The 18,878-nt window shown below is 37.0% G+C and overlaps 1 protein-coding gene across 2 annotated transcripts in view; it reads left to right on the plus strand.

Moving 5' to 3' along the window:
* SEPSECS (Sep (O-phosphoserine) tRNA:Sec (selenocysteine) tRNA synthase) overlaps window positions 1-17,874 on the plus strand; it is a 34,910-nt gene extending 17,036 nt beyond the window's left edge. For both annotated transcript variants that reach the window (XM_060082585.1, XM_060082667.1), the window contains exons 7-11: window positions 396-525; window positions 659-750; window positions 14,283-14,376; window positions 15,833-15,923; window positions 17,309-17,874. In XM_060082585.1, the coding sequence (XP_059938568.1) occupies window positions 396-525; window positions 659-750; window positions 14,283-14,376; window positions 15,833-15,923; window positions 17,309-17,612 (711 nt within the window). In that variant the 3' untranslated portion in view covers window positions 17,613-17,874. The remainder of the gene's footprint in view (window positions 1-395; window positions 526-658; window positions 751-14,282; window positions 14,377-15,832; window positions 15,924-17,308) is intronic.
* The last annotated feature ends 1,004 nt before the right edge of the window (window positions 17,875-18,878 follow it).

Raw genomic sequence — 18,878 nt, forward strand, 5'->3', positions numbered from 1 at the left:
TTATTGTCAAATAGAAGATCACAGATGAAAGGCATGGGAGGAATTCACTCTCTCTTACCCAATTTTAAGGTGAAGAGTTCTGTTTCATTGTAGTTCCCACCCGAACTGATACTGAAACTCTGCCTTCCTCACAGGCTTGGTGTGAAGATTAAATGATTTATGTGTGAAAGCAGCTTGTAACTATAAAGTGCTCTTCCACATATAAGGAGCAGCATTTAAAAACTCAGTTTAATGCTTAAAAATATTTTACTGTCATCGGTACAAAGAAAACAAAAATCTTTCATCTGTTTTTTGTTTCTGTGCATTGTTTTAATGGTATTTATTAATAGCAGTTGCTGTCTCTTCTTCTAGAAACTAATATGTAATACTACATCTTATTCCATTTTCCATTCTAGGGGGCTCGGGTTGGTAGAATAGACGCTTTCGTTCAGAGCTTGGACAAAAATTTTATGGTTCCAGTAGGTGGCGCTATAATTGCTGGCTTTAATGATTCCTTCATTCAGGAAATAAGCAAGATGTATCCAGGTAAATAAATCAGTTGCTCTTCAGAAAAAGTAACTAACAAACAAAAATCCATTTGTACATAGGCTACTGTAATAAATCTTAATTTACAAAGCTTTTTTCCCCTTCTGAATGTAACTTATCATCCTTATTTCAGGAAGAGCTTCAGCTTCACCTTCTTTAGATGTCCTTATTACTTTATTATCCCTTGGATCGAATGGCTACAAGAAGCTATTAAAAGAAAGAAAGGTAATCTTTCCCGTTAGGTGTAAACAATACTGTTGACTAAAACAGTACTCCAAAGTATTGGTGTTTTTGTCTATTGGTTTATCACATTGGGATGTAGATACCTAGCAAAATCCTAGGGGATTTACTTTGATCTGGACCCTCCCTAGGTGGTTTTCAGTTAATCATTGTTATCCTGTCTGTTCATATATCCTGAGGAATCTTGGAAAAGTGATTTTTGCTTTTGTGTTTGTTTTTGTCTTAAGAAACTCCTGCATCAGGGATTCTTATTATTTCGGTAAAATTTAATTCATTTATCACTTATAGGTAGAGGCTCTTAAAAGACAAATAGACAAATTTTTTCTTTTTAGTTTTGGAAGCCTGAAGATTTGTTTAGGTGTGACATGTCAGTTGCAGGAGGAAGAGCTAGGTCAGATGTTGGCCAGCTTCTCATTCTAAAATAATAAGTCCATCCCTTGGCATTATTAGAATGCTGAACTCATTGATTATGTTGGTTATGAAAAGAAAAGTGACATTTGTGCTTAAAAATTGGACTTTGTGGGCTTCCCTGGTGGCACAGTGGTTGAGAGTCCGCCTGCCGATGCAGGGGACACGGGTTCGTGCCCCGGTCCGGGAAGATCCCACATGCTGCGGAGCGGCTAGGCCTGTGAGCCATGGCCGCTGAGCCTGCGCGTCCGGAGCCTGTGCTCCGCAACGGGAGAGGCCACAACAGTGAGAGGCCCGCGTACCGCAAAAAAAAAAAAACTGGACTTTGTCTCCAGCACTAAAAACTAGCTTAATTCAGGGGCAACTCCAAAATTGTAGACAAACAATGTTGGTAGGGCAGATCAGACTAAGATGTTTTATTCATCTCCCATCTGGGAGAGCTAGAGGCCCCTGGTGCAGTTTTTGTATCTGTATAACTTTCTAACACTTTGTAGCAATTACAGTCCCTTAGATTTATAATAGTAATTTACATATTTTAAAGTATTTTCATGTATGTCATCTGATGGATCCTCTCAACAGCATTATGAATATGTAACAGAAGTTTAACATTTTCTGTGCCCTGTTTTACCCTAGTCCCTTTCTCCCCACTAATTCAACGCATATGAAAGTAATTATTTACTTTTCATTGTTAGGACATCTTTTAAGATTTACGTGATATAGGAAAAGATGCTCAACCTCAGTCATTAGGGGAATGCAGATTAAAACCACAGTGAGATACCACTACACACCTAGCAGTAGGGCTAATATTAGAAAAACAAACAAACAATAAAAACAGACAGCACTGGCAAGGATCTCAAGCAAGTAGAACTCTCAGATGTTGCTGATAGGAATGCAAAATGGTACAGCAACTTTGGAAAACACTTTGGCAGTTTCTTATAAACATTTACTTACCACATAAACTAGCTGTCCCACTCTTAGCTGTTAACTCAAGAGAAATTAAAATTTGTATCTGTACAAAAACCTTTATGTAAATGTTCATGGTGATTTTATTCATAATTGCCAAAACCTGGAAACAACTCAAATGTCCATCATCTGGGGTATAAACAAACTGTGGTATGTACATACTCAGCAATAAAAAGGAACAAACTACTGATATATGCAATACTGTAACAACTCTCAGATGCATTATGCTAATGAAATAAGCCAGGCTTGAAAGGCTACATATTGTATGGTTTTATTTATATGCCATCCTGGAAAAGGCAAAAAAATACCAGGACAGAGAAAAGATCACTGGACGCTAGAGGCTTGGGTTGGGGGAGGGGACTATTAATGGTAGTGAAATGTTTTGTATCTTGATAGTGGTAGTAGTTTCATGACTGTATATGTTTGTCAAAATTCATAGAAGTGGACACCTGAAATTGTACTATATGTAAATTATGCCTGAAAAGAAATTTTAAATGATTAGACTAACACTCCAGTTTGATAAACTCCAAGAAATAATCATCTTGTTCTGGCCAGGAGAAAACCTCAGCAGAATCTTTCAAGGGCTCTTCTCCGTATGACAGATGAAGACTGTTTATAGATGTGGAAAGCCATCATTTCTCTGTATGAGAGTTGAGTTGTATCCGATGTCAGTGAGTCTTAGCTCTCCTATCACTAGTTGTTTCACTATGGAAAAGGTTCTTGAACTCACAGATTTTATTTCATTACTTGTGAAAGAAACAGTTGCTATCTCAGGCCACTTCTAGTTCTAAAAGATTGTAGAATATTTCCTGAAATAAAACAGCTACTTTCTGGACCTTGAGCATTATAATCATGGGAATTGGCCTGTAATTTAGTAATTCAGCACAAATCATATGGGTAATTTATAAATCAAACTTAAGTTTGAAATTTTTAAGATGATGGTCTCTTCAGTTTCATGGTACCTCCTATCCATTTCCACCCCTATTAAGCTGTCTTGACCCCTCCCATCCCCCATCTGAACAATGACAAGCCCATTTAAAATAGCATGGTCTACAGTATGGACTATTGTTTCTTTGAAACTGAAAGTAGATAAAGTTGAGTGTAGGATAAGTTTCATTGAGTAAATACTTAATTTACTAAATATCTGTTGAGCATCTGTTATGTGTCAGGCACATAATTTTTTTTTTTTTTTCGCGGTACGCGGGCTTCTCACTGTTGTGGCCTCTCCCGTTGTGAAGCACAGGCTCCGGATGCTCAGGCTCAGCGGCCATGGCTCATGGGCCCAGCCGCTCCGCGGCATGTAGGATCCTCCCGGACCTGGGCACAAACCCGTGTCCCCTGCATCGGCAGGCGGACTCTCAACTACTGTGCCACCAGGGAAGCCCCAGGCACATTATATTGATAGAGCAATCAATAAAATAGACAAAGATACCTGCTCTTATGGAGCTTGCATTTCATATGGAGGACACCAGCAATAAACAAATCATATAAAATATAAATGTTTGTTTAATATATAAATTACAAAGCTGAAAGTGCTGTGGAAGAAAAGAATAAAGTAAAACAAGGGGGGGTTGCGGATGATGTGTGGGGGGAAGTGGTGAGAATTGATTTTTTAAATGCAGTGGTTAGTGCAGGCCTCGTTGAGAACGTGACATTTGAGTTGACTTGAAGAAGTTTGAGGGAGTATACATGTATGATGGAGAAGAGTGTTTCAGGCAAAAAGCCAGTACCAGGAATCAGGGTCAAGTCAGTATGTTTGAGAAGCAGAGAAGAGGCCAGTATGGTTGGAGCAGCGTGATCAAGGAGAGTTGTGAGAGTTGAGTCAGGATGGTAATGGGGGTGGGCCGGTCATGTAGGGCTTTCTAGGCCATATAAGGTCTTTGCCTCATATTCTGAGTGAGATAGATAGAGAACCATTGGAGGGTTTCGAATAGAGGAGTAACGTGATCTGATTTATATCAGGAAGGATATAAAGGATCCTTGAAGGATCCTCTGGTTGAAGGATTGATCTGGTTGCCGTGTTGAGAATCAATTAGGGGGGCAAGGGTAGAAGTTGAGCTTTTGCAGAAATCAAGAAGTGATGTTGACTTGGATCTAGATGGTGCCAGTAGAGGTGATGGAAGTGGTTGGATTCTAGCTCTCTTTTGAAGATTGAGCCAACAGGAATTCCAGATGAATGTATTGTGAGTGAAAGAGAGATATCAAGAATAATTCTGAGGTTTTTGACCTGAGCAGCTGGAAGAATGGAAGAGCCATTAACTGAGATGGGGAAGCCCGTGGGTTGGAGGGGAAGGCCAAGAGTTCAGTTTCAGACAAAGTTGAAATCAGGATGTCCTCTGACGTCTAGGTAGAGATGCAGGTATGGAGTGCAATACGAGTCTAGTGTTAAGAGAGAGAGCTGAGCTGGACATAAAAATTTGGGGGAGTTAACTGGCTAAGAGATTAGCTGAGATTTTAAGAGAATGAGTCTAAAGAAAAGAAGTGCAAGGACTGAGCTCTGGGGCACTCCAACATTAAGAGGTCTGGGAGAAGGAAAGAGACCAGAAGAGGAGACTGAGAAGGAGGGAAAGCAAGAGCGTGGAGTCCTAGAAGCCAAGTGAAGGAAGTGTATCAAGGAGGGAAGTGTGATTGCCCAGTGCCACTGATAGGTCAGGTAGAGTGAGCACTAAGGTTTGACTACTGGGTAGAAAAGTTTCATGTAAAATCATTCTTAACATAGTCTTTCAATGCTGGGCTTGTGTTATCTAGCAGATACCATATATGTGTAGATACACTTATGTATATATATGAAGTTATAACCCCTAATACGGAGCACTTACCATGTGGCAGGCTCTCCTTGAAGCACTTTGTCATGTATTCATTTAATCCTCACAGCAGCCCTGTGAAGTGTTATCCTCATTTTCACAGGAAATGTAGTGACAGAGAAGTAATATGTATGAGGTAAATTGTGGGACATGGATTTAAATCTAGGCAGTTGGGCTTCTGATCCTCTCTCTTAAAACCTCTAAACTGTACTTTTTTTTTTAAAATATAGGTAAATAATGTAGTTTGGTAGCAATGTAGCCACTTTAAATAGCTATAAATCTGAAGACCTAGGTCTACTAATATCCAGAGGATACAAAAACAATAATACATTTAACAGCTTTGGTCAAAAAAGCTCAGTTGTATTTTAGATATACACTATTTGCTTGTGCAGAACCACTGTTGCTGGGGAACTCCCTCTCTGACTCCAGGTGGTCCTGGTGAGACTGTCAATCACAGGGTCCCTTCTCCTCTTTCTTAGGGGTGGCCACGTGATCTGGCTAGCCTCGTTCGCAGGTGGACATGTGGAGATAGAGTCCTTCCAGCAGATTTGATAGTTCATTTAGAGATGTTGTGTCTGTTGCTTTGCAGACAGTAAACTGTTAGGATGTAATCTTATGACTCTCAGCGCCATATTTCTGGCCATGCCAAGAAAGCCTTCTTTAGAGTAGAGAACATAAGAGGGAAAACAGAACTGAGAGTCATTTGAGTCTCTGGATCCAGCCTTACCTGCTTGTAGAACTGGCTGTTAGATGACCAATAAATTACCTCTTTCGTTTTAAACTAGATTTTTAATGCTGATACTTCCTTTTTTTTTTTCCATTGAAGTATAGTTAACTTACAATGTTATATTAGTTTCTGATGTACAGCAAAGTGATTCAGTTATACATATATTCTTTTTCATATTTTTTTCCATTATTGTTTATTACAGGATATTGAATATAGTTCCTTGTGCTATACAATAGGACCTTGTTGTTTATCCATTCTGTATATAACAGTTTGTCTAATGCTGATACTTTTGATTCCTCTTATACCCTTCATAATGTTTCAAACATTCATTTCTTCTTTTCCATTGTCCCTGCCACAACTCCCTAACTAAAGCGCTTACCATATCACACCTGGATGGTTACAATAACTTACTAACTCTTCTCCTGATCCCCAGTCTTGGTCTACTCTAATTTGTCATGTTGTAGAGCAGTGCCAGATTATATTCTTAAAATGGGGAAGTCCCTTTTGGTCCAGTGGTTAAGACTGTGCACTTTCACTGCCGAGGGCGCACGTTCAATCCCAGGTCAGGGAACTAAGATCCCACAAGCTGCTCAGCGTGACCAAAAAAAAAAAAAAAAAAAGATTATATTCTAAAAATGCACTTTTCTTCAAGTTATTCCGCTTTGGGTTTTGGTTGCTTTTTTTGGTTGCCTGTAAGACAAAGTCCAAACTCCTTAGCCTCCCATTATGATCCATCATGATCCTTTGTGGTCTGGTCCCACATTACCTGAGCAGCACTGGCCCCTGCTCGTTCATTCATTCAAGCAAAGAAATGTTTATGCATAGGCCCTAAGGTTAAATTTACAAACAAGACTGACATAGTCGTTACCCTTAAGGAAATTGTAGTTGGGGAAATCTACATATTAAATAAATAATTACAAGTCTGATGAGAGTTATGAAAGAACAAGCAGAGTATATGAGAGCATATATCACCTAACCCAGCTGGGGCACCTTAGCCCAGCTCTCACAGGGTCAAGTGTCACTAGAAGAAGTGACATCTATTCTATGAAAATGCAACTTGTGCACTTATTAAGTGGCCCCCATGGTTTAATTGTAGGCTAGAATTGATGACTAGCATAAGTGTAGAATTCTTAAAGGGTATTTTAGACTGAGTCTGGAAAGCAAAGTATTGTGCAATTATTGGAGATTTTGTGATTTAGATCACTTTCCTTTAGGGTAAGTTTAGATTCAGTAGGTCTGGAGTGGGGCTTAGACACTGCATTTTAACCAACCTTCCCTAATAAATCTGATGCACACCCAAGTTTAAAACCCATTATTTTGGGGCACACAGGTCACTTTTATCTGTAATGGAAACTTGGAGAGGAATGTATCATAGCATTTTAATACTTATACATAGATAATATTTCATGGAGTTTGAGGTGAACTGCACAAATATCTCAAATATCAAAGCTTGAAAATATAACTTGTTAGTTTTCTATTTATTTCTGGTATTTTTATTTGTCATAGTTATAATCTTTTCTTATACCGTAGCTACTTTTTACCTTATATCAGTCTGCAGGTTTGGCTAAAATTTCATTTTTAAACTAAATAAATAGAATATGTTGTAGCTCAAACAATAAAACCATTACACAAAGTTTTAAGTTAGACATTTTAAAACTATACTTTATAGATGCAAATTTTTTAATTTTTATATGCTATTATAATATCAAATAAACATACTATTTAGTTTTTCCTGTTTTTGTTCTTCTTGAATTGAAACTGTAAATAATAATAGCTAATAATATTAAATATTTGCCATATAAACTAATATGTCTTGAGTAATTTTATAGTAAACTTATTTAATTAGCAAATTAAACTGACTGTTTGAATGCACATCCCTAAAAAATTACCGTCAGGTGTCTGAAGTGAAACTTGGTCCTTGATTTTGGGTAGTCTAGTAGATTACTGCCTACTTTGGAGTTTGCCGATTGATCCCTCTATTCTTAGCATCCTTTGCTTGTTATATAGTAGATGCTCATCAGATATTTATAGGATGAACTAATGCAGGGCATTTGGGAACACATAGATCCACTGTTGTACAGTCTTTTCTTGTTTTACACAGAATAAGTATCTTTCTATAAAATTAGGCAGAAAGCAAATAACATTTTGATACTGACTTCCATTGTGACTTAGATGTTCTTATAGAGACATTTCTCCATATGGATATAGTTGAAAACTTGTGAAAAGGAATAAGTTAAAATGGTGATTACCTGTTGTATGTAACAGGCACTGTACTTCTGGGAGTAGGGCTTCCTCCCTAGTGGATACTCCTCTTCCAAAAGTACTTTTTCTGACCCCTAAGGATTTTGGAATTGTTGATATTAGGGTTGTTCTGTCATCTTTTTGGAATCTAAGAATTTCTATTATGCCATGCTTCTTCTGACCATTGACATTTAGGGTTTGACTTTAAAATTTTCAGCTACTTTTAGGTGATACCAAAGGCCCATGCAGGTGTACATTTTGCTTAGCAAGAATGAAATTCCATCTTCTTTGAGACTGACCTGCAGCAATATGTAGCTCAGCTGGTGAATGGATCGAGTAGGCAGCCCAGCTCTGCTTTTCGTTGTGACCTTGTCCTTTGTTAATCATCAGGTAAATATTTTGTGGGGAAATTTTATGTTTTTAGTGTTATGAATTGGATGACTCCATTTTAGATGTCAAGCGGTAACTTGCTTTGTAACATCCAGAACTTCGTTCTTTTCCTTTATCTAGATAGTGTAGAGTGGAATGAACAGGGACAGGACAAGAATAGGATTATAACTGCAGGGTATTAGCATGTGTCTGTAGGAGTCCTGCTAGCTAATGTTAGTCATTTCAACCTGAAAACTATTTTAGGCTAAGGGAAAAATAGGTGGGTAGGAAACATATTTTTATGAATGTCTGCTGTATGCCAGGAATTCTGCTAGGTTCATTATATTCATTATAATGAATTCATTATTTTCATTATAACAAATTCATTATTCATTTCATGTACTACTCAGAGCAGGTTTCTGAGGTAGGTATTATCCCCATTTTACAGATGAAATTGAGGCTAGAACAAGTATACTTACCCAAGGAGCACATATAAGTGCCAGAACCCAAGTCTAGGTGATGCTAAAGCCTCTGCACTTTCTGTCTTCCCACTCTTCCCACTGCTTCCAGTCACCCATCCACTGTTGTGGAAGTGTTTACCTGCTGTGTGCTAAGCATTTGAGCCATAAAAATGATAATCTCCTGACCTCTATTCTTATCTAGTGGAGGTGTGTAAAACCCCAAAGGCTCTAATGTAGTCATTGGTTTTATTTAAAATTCTTTGTATAGAATTTACTTAGAACAGAAACTATCTATAGTAGTAATTGTCAGAGTATAAAAATGCTCATTTGAGGGCTTCCCTGGTGGCGCAGTGGTTGAGAGTCTGCCTGCCAATGCAGGGGACACGGGTTCGTGCCCCAGTCCGGGAGGATCCCACGTGCCATGGAGCGGCTGGGCCCGTGAGCCATGGCCGCTGAGCCTGCGCATCTGGAGCCTGTGCTCCGTGGCGGGAGAGGCCACAACAGTGAGAGGCCCACGTACCGCAAAAAAAAAAAAAAAAAAAAGCTCATTTGAGAACTTTGAGAACTCTATCATTGTAAGAGCATAAAGTTTCCTTTTTACCAACTTCATTCAACAGGAAAGTCTTTTTGTTGAAAAATGTGGATGTCCTCCATAAACCATAATTGCATATATGTAGCATAAATATTGTTTTTTTATTGGATTTGTTGCGGAAGTAAAGGCCTCTTTTGTTTAAATGGACTTGCTTTTGGACTGTGAAAATTTAATCGTGATAGTTTATTGGTTTAGCTCTGGAGAAGCCGAGGCAAAGCTATATTGCTCCAGCCAGAGCTATTTATATACCATCACTGAGAGCTCCTCTTTATATTATTGGTGTTATTGCCTACTAAAAAAGGAGTGTTAAAAGACAACTTAGGATTTTGTTTTTATTCCTTGCCCTTATTCACCACAATGATATTTTTAGTTTATTTCATTTAGCTCTACATCTTCCAAGAAGGCTTTATCTTTTTCACAGTAGAGGCAGACAAGAACTCAGCTTGAAGCCATTTCTTCTCAAGCCTTTTTTTTTTTGAAGGGTGAAAGGATCAAAGAGAGTGGAACTCTGGGTGTGAATTGAACCTCTTTGCTCTTAGCCCCTTCCTGATCAACACATCTGCTTCACTGAGGGGAGAAGTGACCAGGAAGTTTAACTGAAGAGGCCTTTAAGAAAAGGGGTGAAAATTGTAGAAACTATTTCTTTGAGTTGCTCTATGCAGAAGGAAGGATCAGTCTTAGACATTCATCCTTCACATTTGGTTCTGGAGAAGATCATTATAATTCTGCTTAGCTTTACTTTTAGAAGAGTGCTTTGCTGAACAGGGCAGGCAGATAATCATTCATTGTTGCAAATATCTGCTGAATTGGACAAGAGCAGAAGAGGAATGACAGAGGACTGGCTGCTCCTGTGGCTGGAATTTGTTAGCTGAAACTTGGAGAGCATAAGACATACAGCTTCAAACAATGTCCTATAATAAAGCTAAGTTTGGGAACTTAGAAGATTTGCATCCCTGAAAGTAGAGTAGTTGAATCTCAACCAAAGTGTCAGATTTCAGGCCTGGATATGGGGCTTCAACAGAAGAGTTTGAAAGCAGTGCTTTAGCCTGTGATGCAAGGAGTATGCCTGGACACTGTGGCCTGGCCACAGTTACAGATAGCAGCATCCCTCATTTAGTACCGTTGTCTTCACTTAAGGACATCTGTGTGTGTGGATGCATAACAACAGTCCGTTGTCCATCCAACCTTCCATGTTATTAATGAAATACCAGACTACTTGTTATGTTTCCTTTTTTTGAGGCCACCTTATGAGGCATATTGTGCCACCTTATGAGGCATATTGTAATAATATGTGAAGTTCTCTTTTATCTTCTCCTGTAATATGTAGCAGCATAAGCATAAGACCTTTTTCTTTAAAATTTAGTGAATTATGCACATCTTTGAGTTATGGGAAGGAATAAGCTAGATGCTGGGCTTCACAACTGCAAATCAGTTTGCAAAAGACTATACGAAAGATAATGCTTAATATAATTCAACTTCTCTTCCATTAACATCTTGAATTATGGTGTAAAGTTTTGTATTTTTCTAGAAATGTAGCTGACATTAGCATTCAGGTATACAGTTCAGTTTATCTCTAGTGAAGAGTCTTTTAAAATTAAGTTAAATACAGCACAAGAGACATAGAAAATCGATAATATTTCATTTCTTTTAAGTAAGATCTTTCTGTATACATTTGCTTGGGGTGCTTATAAATTTCTCCCTTTACGGAAGTATTTTATAATAAATGTCAGTTATAGATCTAACTGTAGCAAAAAATAGTGCAGGTTCTGGAGTACCTTTGATATATCAGATAAAAATTGCTTAGCTAAGTAGCAGTGTAGGAAATAGTGGTACAGTCTCTTAAATGATATTTTTAAAATGTAGTGATATCAATGGGAGAGCATTTAGGACCTTAATATGAAAAATACTGTAGGATTCAGTACATTGAGCTTTAAGATATTGTAAACTGCTTTGCTTATTGGATTACCTATCATAACACTTTATATGGAGTAGAGATACTAAAAATATTTGCAGATGGATGTGAACTGGACTCACTAATATATTCTTTTTTGTTTACTCCCATTTACTAGTGATACGTGATTGAGTTAGTATTACGTTTATAGTCTGAAGATTTTTATCCTAATGTTAGCTACAGTTGTAGTGGCATTAGCAAGTTATTTATAGAACTGGTTAGAACTAATTTGTTAAATATTAGAAATTGAACATTGGGAAAATTAGTTTTTTAATAGCCATGTATGCATTAGTAAATTTAAAAGCACCCTCTAGGGGTGTTACTAAGGAAACTTTTTTTTTTTTTTTTTTTTTTTTTAGAAATAGCTAAGGACAAATTAAGGACAAATTAACTACTCATCAGGTTCCTTTCACCCTACAAGTGTAACCGCATTGGTGATTATTGTGGCAGCCATGACTAGATAGAATAATATTCTAAATTGGCCCTCACAATTGAAAAGTTTTTTTGTTGTTAGGGGGGAAAATGTAGAAGTCTGTAAAAGGCATTTCCTGGCTATCAGATTTGTTTCTGCTTATGAGAGGTTAATGAATTTGAGAGTAAGAGAGAATTAGATGCAGATTAAGACTTTGGTATATAATATAATGAAGAAGAATCAACAGTTAATATCTAAATTAAAATGTATGACTCCTTTTTTCTTTCTTAAACAACGCTGAGCATTTCTTTTCTTTTCTTTTTGGCCTCGCCACGTGGCTTGTGGGATCTTAGATCTCCGACCAGATTGAACCCGGGCCTTCGGCAGTGAAAGTGCCAAGTCCTAACCACTGGACTGCCAAGGAATTCCCAATACTGAGCATTTAAATTATGACCTAGTTACCTCATAGTAGATGAAAATATATAAATGAAACCTAGGAATTGAACTCTTCATTAACTCTGGTGTGGTACTAAAAGATTATGAATTGTTTCAGTTGCAGGAAAAACTCTTGATTTTTAAATTTCATTTGATTTTCTTATTGTTGCACCTTCTGAAGTGAACATCAATATTAGTTTAAGAAGGAGGGGCCAGGAAATCTTTATATGTCTAAGAAAAGATGCCTACTCTTTTTTCTGTTTCTGCAAATGGTGATAACATATGCATCCTTAAGTATTTCTATACACTTTTTTTAATGACAAAAGAGAAAGACTTATTACATATAACAGTATGTTTACTTATAGCTTCATTCAGTATGACAGATGTGGGTGTTAGCTTTTTGAATATAAAAAGAATCAGTACATTTTAGTGATCTAAGATTTCATCATTCTGGCATGCTGAGAATTGATCTTATAAAATATCCTAAAAATTTAAGAATGACTATTAAAGTTTTTTTAGTTCAGAATATAAAATATACTGTGTTGACAAGGATAAAAATGTTTGTGGTCTTAAGGAGACTCATTAATAATTCATAAACCTGGTAAGAATTTCCCTCTTTTTTAAATTTTTACCTAACAAAAGACGGAGTTAGTCATCTACTACGTACTTTAGACATGAAAGAGCTACTCTGGGTCTCAGTGTGGGATCAGACTATGCAACCCACACCTTAGAGAAAACTGAAGCCGCTTATGTGGCCTTTGAAGTTGAAGTATCATTTCCTTTTGTCTCCACTCAGGTACTCTGTTGGCCCTTGGCTCTTTGGTGCATCATTAGAGTTTATATGTTTTGACTGTGGCTGGAGGAGGTCAGTGCAAATGGGTTTTGTTCAGCTGCAGACTCACTTGGGAAGATTTTCATTTCAACACTTTTGAAGTGCTTACTAAGAGAAGAAAATACAATTTTAGGTCAAACAGTTGCCAACTCAATATTTATTTGTAGGTTTATTAAATTCTCACATACATGTGCACATGAGATTTTGTACTTGTAAAATATATGTATTTTTATTTTTTACTACTGGGTATACACTATTTTTCAGAGTAGGATCAAGAATACAATTTTTAGTTTTTAGATGCTGTATTCTTTTAATTGAGTTAAGGGAATTGTTAATTTTAAGTTTATAATATTTAAAGGAAATACATTGTTAAACGTCCTCTTCCTAAGTCTGGCACATACTAAAAGTCTGGCACGTTTTTCTTGCTGTTGGGAAAGCAGTGGTGAAGAAGATAGAAAGTCCCTGCTTTCAAGGAGTTTTTCCATTCTAATAGGTAGTCATAGGCAATATTTATTTAAGCAAATAAAAGAGAAATTTCAGACTGTGGTAAGTATAGTGAAGGAACCAAAATAGGTAATGGTGTTGGAGGGAGATTGGGAGTTGGGGGTGGGCAGAGTCGGAGAGCTACTTTAACAGGGAAGTAATAAAGAAAGGTCTCCTTACATTGTGACAAAAGGGACCACTCATGGACTCATCTGGGAGAAGAGCTTTCCAAGTCCAGGGGAAGCAGGCACAAAGGTTCTGACATGTTCAGGGATTGGAAAGGAGGCTGATGTGGCTAGCAGGTCGTGAGCGGAGGGAATGACTGTCACTGAGTTGGGTGTGTTGGCTGGGGTGTATCACGTGGATGAAGAGTTTGGTTTTTTTTTAACACTTACAGGAGGAAGTCGTTGGGAGGGACATGATCTGATTCATGTTTTTGAGAGACCACTGCGGCCTCTGTCTGGAGGGGTGGGAAAGTAGGCAGAGAAGTCATTTAGAATCTATTGCTGTGGTCCAGGGGAGAGGCTGATGGCTGCTTGGACTAGAGTGGTAGCCCTGGAGGTTCTGAAAAGAGGAAGGATTTGTGATAGATATGTGATAGCCCCAGAGCAGGAAATGTGCTGGTTCTTTACCTTGAAATCCTGTGGTTTCTGATAATTCTGGCAGCTTTAAATCTTTCTATATTGTGGCAAAGGAAAATAATTGCTCCTAGGGCATATGAAGGAGTTAATTTACAGCATAGACTGTACAGCAGTTAGGGTTGTTTTATTAAATCTAGCAAGTTGCAGTGAGTATTTATTTATTTGATTTTCTTTAAATGTAACATTTTGTTGTTGCAGGAAATGTTTTCATATTTGTCCAACCAACTAAAGAAGCTGTCAGAAGCCTACAATGAAAGAGTGTTGCATACACCTCACAATCCCATATCTTTAGGTAATTTTTTTTCTTAAAAAAAAACCCACAGTACTTCTGAACCATCCCCAGTGGGAAGCTGGTGTTTCTGGAAAGAGTATGAATTATTTCTGGTTACAGTGATGTATCTAATTTCATTACAGTGCTAATTTGTAAATTTTAAAAGTTTAGTCAGCCTTTATAAATGCTGTAATGTATTTCTAAGATAAAACCTATACGCTGAAAGAATTCAAATCTATGTTAAGTGTTATACTGAATATATGGAAAATAATACTTTTAACTCTTGCTTCTCACCAAAATAACTTGGTCACTGATAAGGACTCTATATAAATATTTTAAAATTTCTACCAGTTAACAAAACATCATAACATTAAAGATATTCTTATAATTTTTAATGCTGTTTTATTTATTTTCTTGAGTATGCCTGTGTTAGAGGAATCTGTATTTATGATCATTTCATTTTGTCATGTAGTACAAGAACTACTAAACAGGATAAAAAGAATGTTGACTTTTATGCATTTAACTAACTTTTAAACTTCATGATTACCCCTTTTAATTTGTGAATATATATAGTATAATATAGTTCATATTTCATGTATATCTGAGGAAAGTAAGGAAATAATAATTTGTAATTGAAGCCTTTTTCAGGAATGGGCTTCCTTGGAAAACCATTTGGCCATTGATAGATAATAAAATCACCCCAATCAGTCCTTTGTTGGTTTATAATCTATGTAGATTTTATAGAAGGTGATACGGTATGATTTGAATCCCAGTTCTGCCATGTACTAGCCTCTAACTTCCTTTTCCCTGTCTATAAGTAGAGATAATGATCCCTCACATACAAAGTTGTTAAAAATGATTGAGATTATATTTGTAAAGTATCTAATACGGTAAGTCATATTATCCATGTCATTGTTCCATTTATTTAATTGGAAAATTCACTTTTTGGAAGGGTGATATGGAAATTCTCTTCTGATTCTGAGCATGTTTATGTTAACATACTTTTCTCTGATATGGAAACAAATCTTTACTATAATTTATTAAATGCATTAAAGTGAAATGGTGCCATGTGACAATGAATAAAAAGTGATGTCTCCATGAAATAAGACAGTCACAAAAAGACAAATGCTGTATGATTCCACCTATATGAGGTACTTGGAGTACTCAAAATCATAGACAGAAAGTGTAATGCTGGTTGCCAGGGGGAGGGGAGAATGGGGAATTATTGTTTAATAGGTATAGAGTGTCAGTTTTATAAGATAAAGTTATGGGAATGGATGGTGGTGATCGTTGTGTAACAAGATTGAATGTATTTAATACCACTGAACTGTATACCTAAAAATTGGGTAAGATGGTAAATTTTATGTTGCATGTTTATTAGCACAATAAAAAAAGTGATGTCTCTGTGATTGTTTGTTTCTTAAGTGGTTTTGTGCTGGTGAACCAAGGCTCACTGGAATACTTTTTTCTTTTTCAGCTATGACACTTAAAACACTAGATAAACACTGTGACAAAGCTGTCACTCAGCTTGGCTCCATGCTTTTTACCAGACAGGTTTCTGGAGCCAGGTAAGTATGTTTAAAAGAGGATTGGATTTATTTCACTTTTCAAAATTAACTCTAATAAAGCACCTTTCTTTAACAATAAGTCCCCCAAGTATGTGCTGAACTGCACCTGAGAATTCATCGTGGAGGAAAAGAATGATGAGGTAGAGAATCTGTAAGGCTGTCACACAGTCAGTCACCTGTGGAACGTGAAATAGTCACAGGAAAGAATCTTGTTTGCTTTAATAGACATACAAAAACAAAGTTCATTACCCCTCTGTACAAATTTTTGTCTTTATTTTCCTTTGTTAGATTATCTTCAGTGGTGTCACATTATGGTGTTAGAAATAAGTTGTCTGCATTACTAAGTTTAAGTGAAAGTGTTTTTAAGGAAAAGTCCATTTCCTAAGCTGAAAACGCTATGCAGTTCTTGTCTAAGTACTGCCTTTGAAAAATCTACTTTTTGCTTTTATATGTACATAGCTTAAGATGAATTTCATTTTTCATTTTATGTTTGATGAGGTCAGAGAAAAATGACTTGAAAAGTACCTTGCTCTAAGTACTCTTCTTTACGTGCTTCTGCTAAAGAATTTCTCTCTGACTACCAGAGGTTAGAGATTTCACATCAAAGAACAACTTTTTAAAAGGAAGAAAATCTTAGATTAATTCACCTTTTACCTTGATGAGCTATATCTATATGCAGCATAGTTTTGACACTTCTAAAATGCTTTTCTTGGCCTTGCTTTTTAGTGTTGCCACTATTTGTCTTTATGTTGAGGTTGATCTTAATTGAGCTCTTAAAAAAAAAAGTACTGTTAGAAATCTGCTTATATCAAGTATGACAGTGAAATCAAGCTTTAAAAATGCATGTACCATTGCTGAATATTACTGATTGCTGACCATCAACCCACTGTAAGCAGTTATGTAATTTCTGCTGGATCCTGGCTTTAAAACCTTCCATTGCATAACATGATCAGATAGATGTAATTCTAGTCTATTGATTACTTGAGGCGATACATGGCAGTTAATCAAAGTGGTTTGATTTACAAACTTAAATATTCCATTAAAGTATGTATATGTGAAGTCAGATTCTGTTATTTGATACAAAAACAGAAATAACTTTCTTTTTACCTTTTTGAAGATGTAAAGGTGTTTTTGATTCCTAGAGCTTGTAGCTCTTTAATAGAAACTAAGTAAATGGTAAGCATCAGGTAGTACTTTCCTATGTGAAGTGCATTGTATAATTTTATTTTAAGGCTGCAGTCTGTTTTCATAGGCTACGATTTATGGCTTTTATTAAACTTCTTACTAAGTAGGTGTAAGGCTTAGTAACACAGCTTTCTTTTGTTTATGGGTGATACTCTTAACATCACCAGGCATTCTAAATTGGTAAATCTTTTCCCTTTCAGGGTTGTGCCTCTTGGGTCTGTGCAGACTGTGAGTGGCTACACTTTCAGAGGCTTTATGTCACATACAAATAATTACCCTTGTGCTTACCTCAATGCTGCATCAGCCATCGGTATGAAGACACAGGATGTGGACTTGTTCATAAATAGACTTGACAAGTGTTTAAAGACAGTAAGAAAAGAACAAAATAAAGAGAGTGATGTATCTGGAGTTGACAATTATGATAAAACTGAAGATGTGGTTATAGAAGAAATGGCTTTAAAACTAGATAATGTACTTCTTGGCACATGCCAGGATTCTTCCTGATGACATGTGAAGGGTTTCTTTGTGATAATTTTTAAAAAGTGATGAGGCTACAGTATAAGCTAGCAGTTTAAAGACAAGACTTGAGATTTTTGAATTGAGAATTTCATGGAGAATATTTGGTCGAGGAATAGAACATGGTCTGAGCTAGCCATTGACGATTGTTGCATTTGTTGTTCTTAGACTGCCTCAATCATTATCCTTAACAGGTTATAATGTACAATTAACGTTTTTCTAATGGCTAAATATTTGCCAAATAAACATTATGATTCAGATAATTCTTACTAATATAATGATAGTAAAATTACACATTACTCTAATTCTCTTTGAAATGTGTAGACTGCTTTCTTCTGACCGTTCTCTATCACTCACAAATTACTTATGTTTCTGACCACACAGAATTTAGAAAGATCGCTAATGCTACTAATTAGTAGATGTTTGTTGATGTGTGTAAGTCACAGTATGCCTGTAAAATGGACATTTCCCAGGAAAGCAGAGTCAAGGTCAAGGTGTAAGCTTTAATTTTTGCTCAACAGAAATGGATCTCAACTGGGGATGATTGGCTTCTTATATCTAAGTGACATCTGGATATATTTTTGGGGGGTTTTTGTTTTTTGTTTTTTTTTCGGCCACGCCACACGGCTTGTGGGATCTTAGTTCCTCGACCAGGGATTGAACCCTCGCCCTCAGCAGTGAAAGCGTGGAGTCCTAACTATTGGACCACCAGGGAATTCTCTGGGGATCTTTTTTGATTGTCAAACCTAGTAGGATGCTATTGACATCTAGTGAGGGGAGGCAGGGGTGCTGTTCAACATCCTACAATGGACAAGACAACTTCTCAAAACAAAGATTTATCCAGCCCAAAATGTCAGTTGTGCTGAGGTTGATAAAAACTTCTCTAAAGTAAAAGAACTCCTCAGTAAAGAGAAGTTTTCCATAGCAACTTGAATTATTCAGTAGTACTTCAAAGAAGGTAGCTCTATAAATGTTACCAACTAAACAGCATATAGATTCTTTTTTTTTTTTTTTTTTTTTTTTTTGTGGTATGCGGGCCTCTCACTGTTGTGGCCTCTCCCGCTGCGGAGCACAGGCTCCGGACGCGCCCGCTCAGCAGCCATGGCTCACGGGCCCAGCCGCTCCGCGGCATGTGGGATCCTCCCAGACCGGGGCATGAACCCGTGTCCCCTGCATCGGCAGGCAGACTCTCAACCACTGCGCCACCAGGGAAGCCCTAGATTCTTTTTTTTTGTTAACATCTTTATTGGAGTA

The sequence above is a fragment of the Mesoplodon densirostris genome, chromosome 1 (assembly GCF_025265405.1).
Source record: "Mesoplodon densirostris isolate mMesDen1 chromosome 1, mMesDen1 primary haplotype, whole genome shotgun sequence".
Classification (NCBI taxonomy): Eukaryota; Metazoa; Chordata; class Mammalia; order Artiodactyla; family Ziphiidae; genus Mesoplodon; species Mesoplodon densirostris.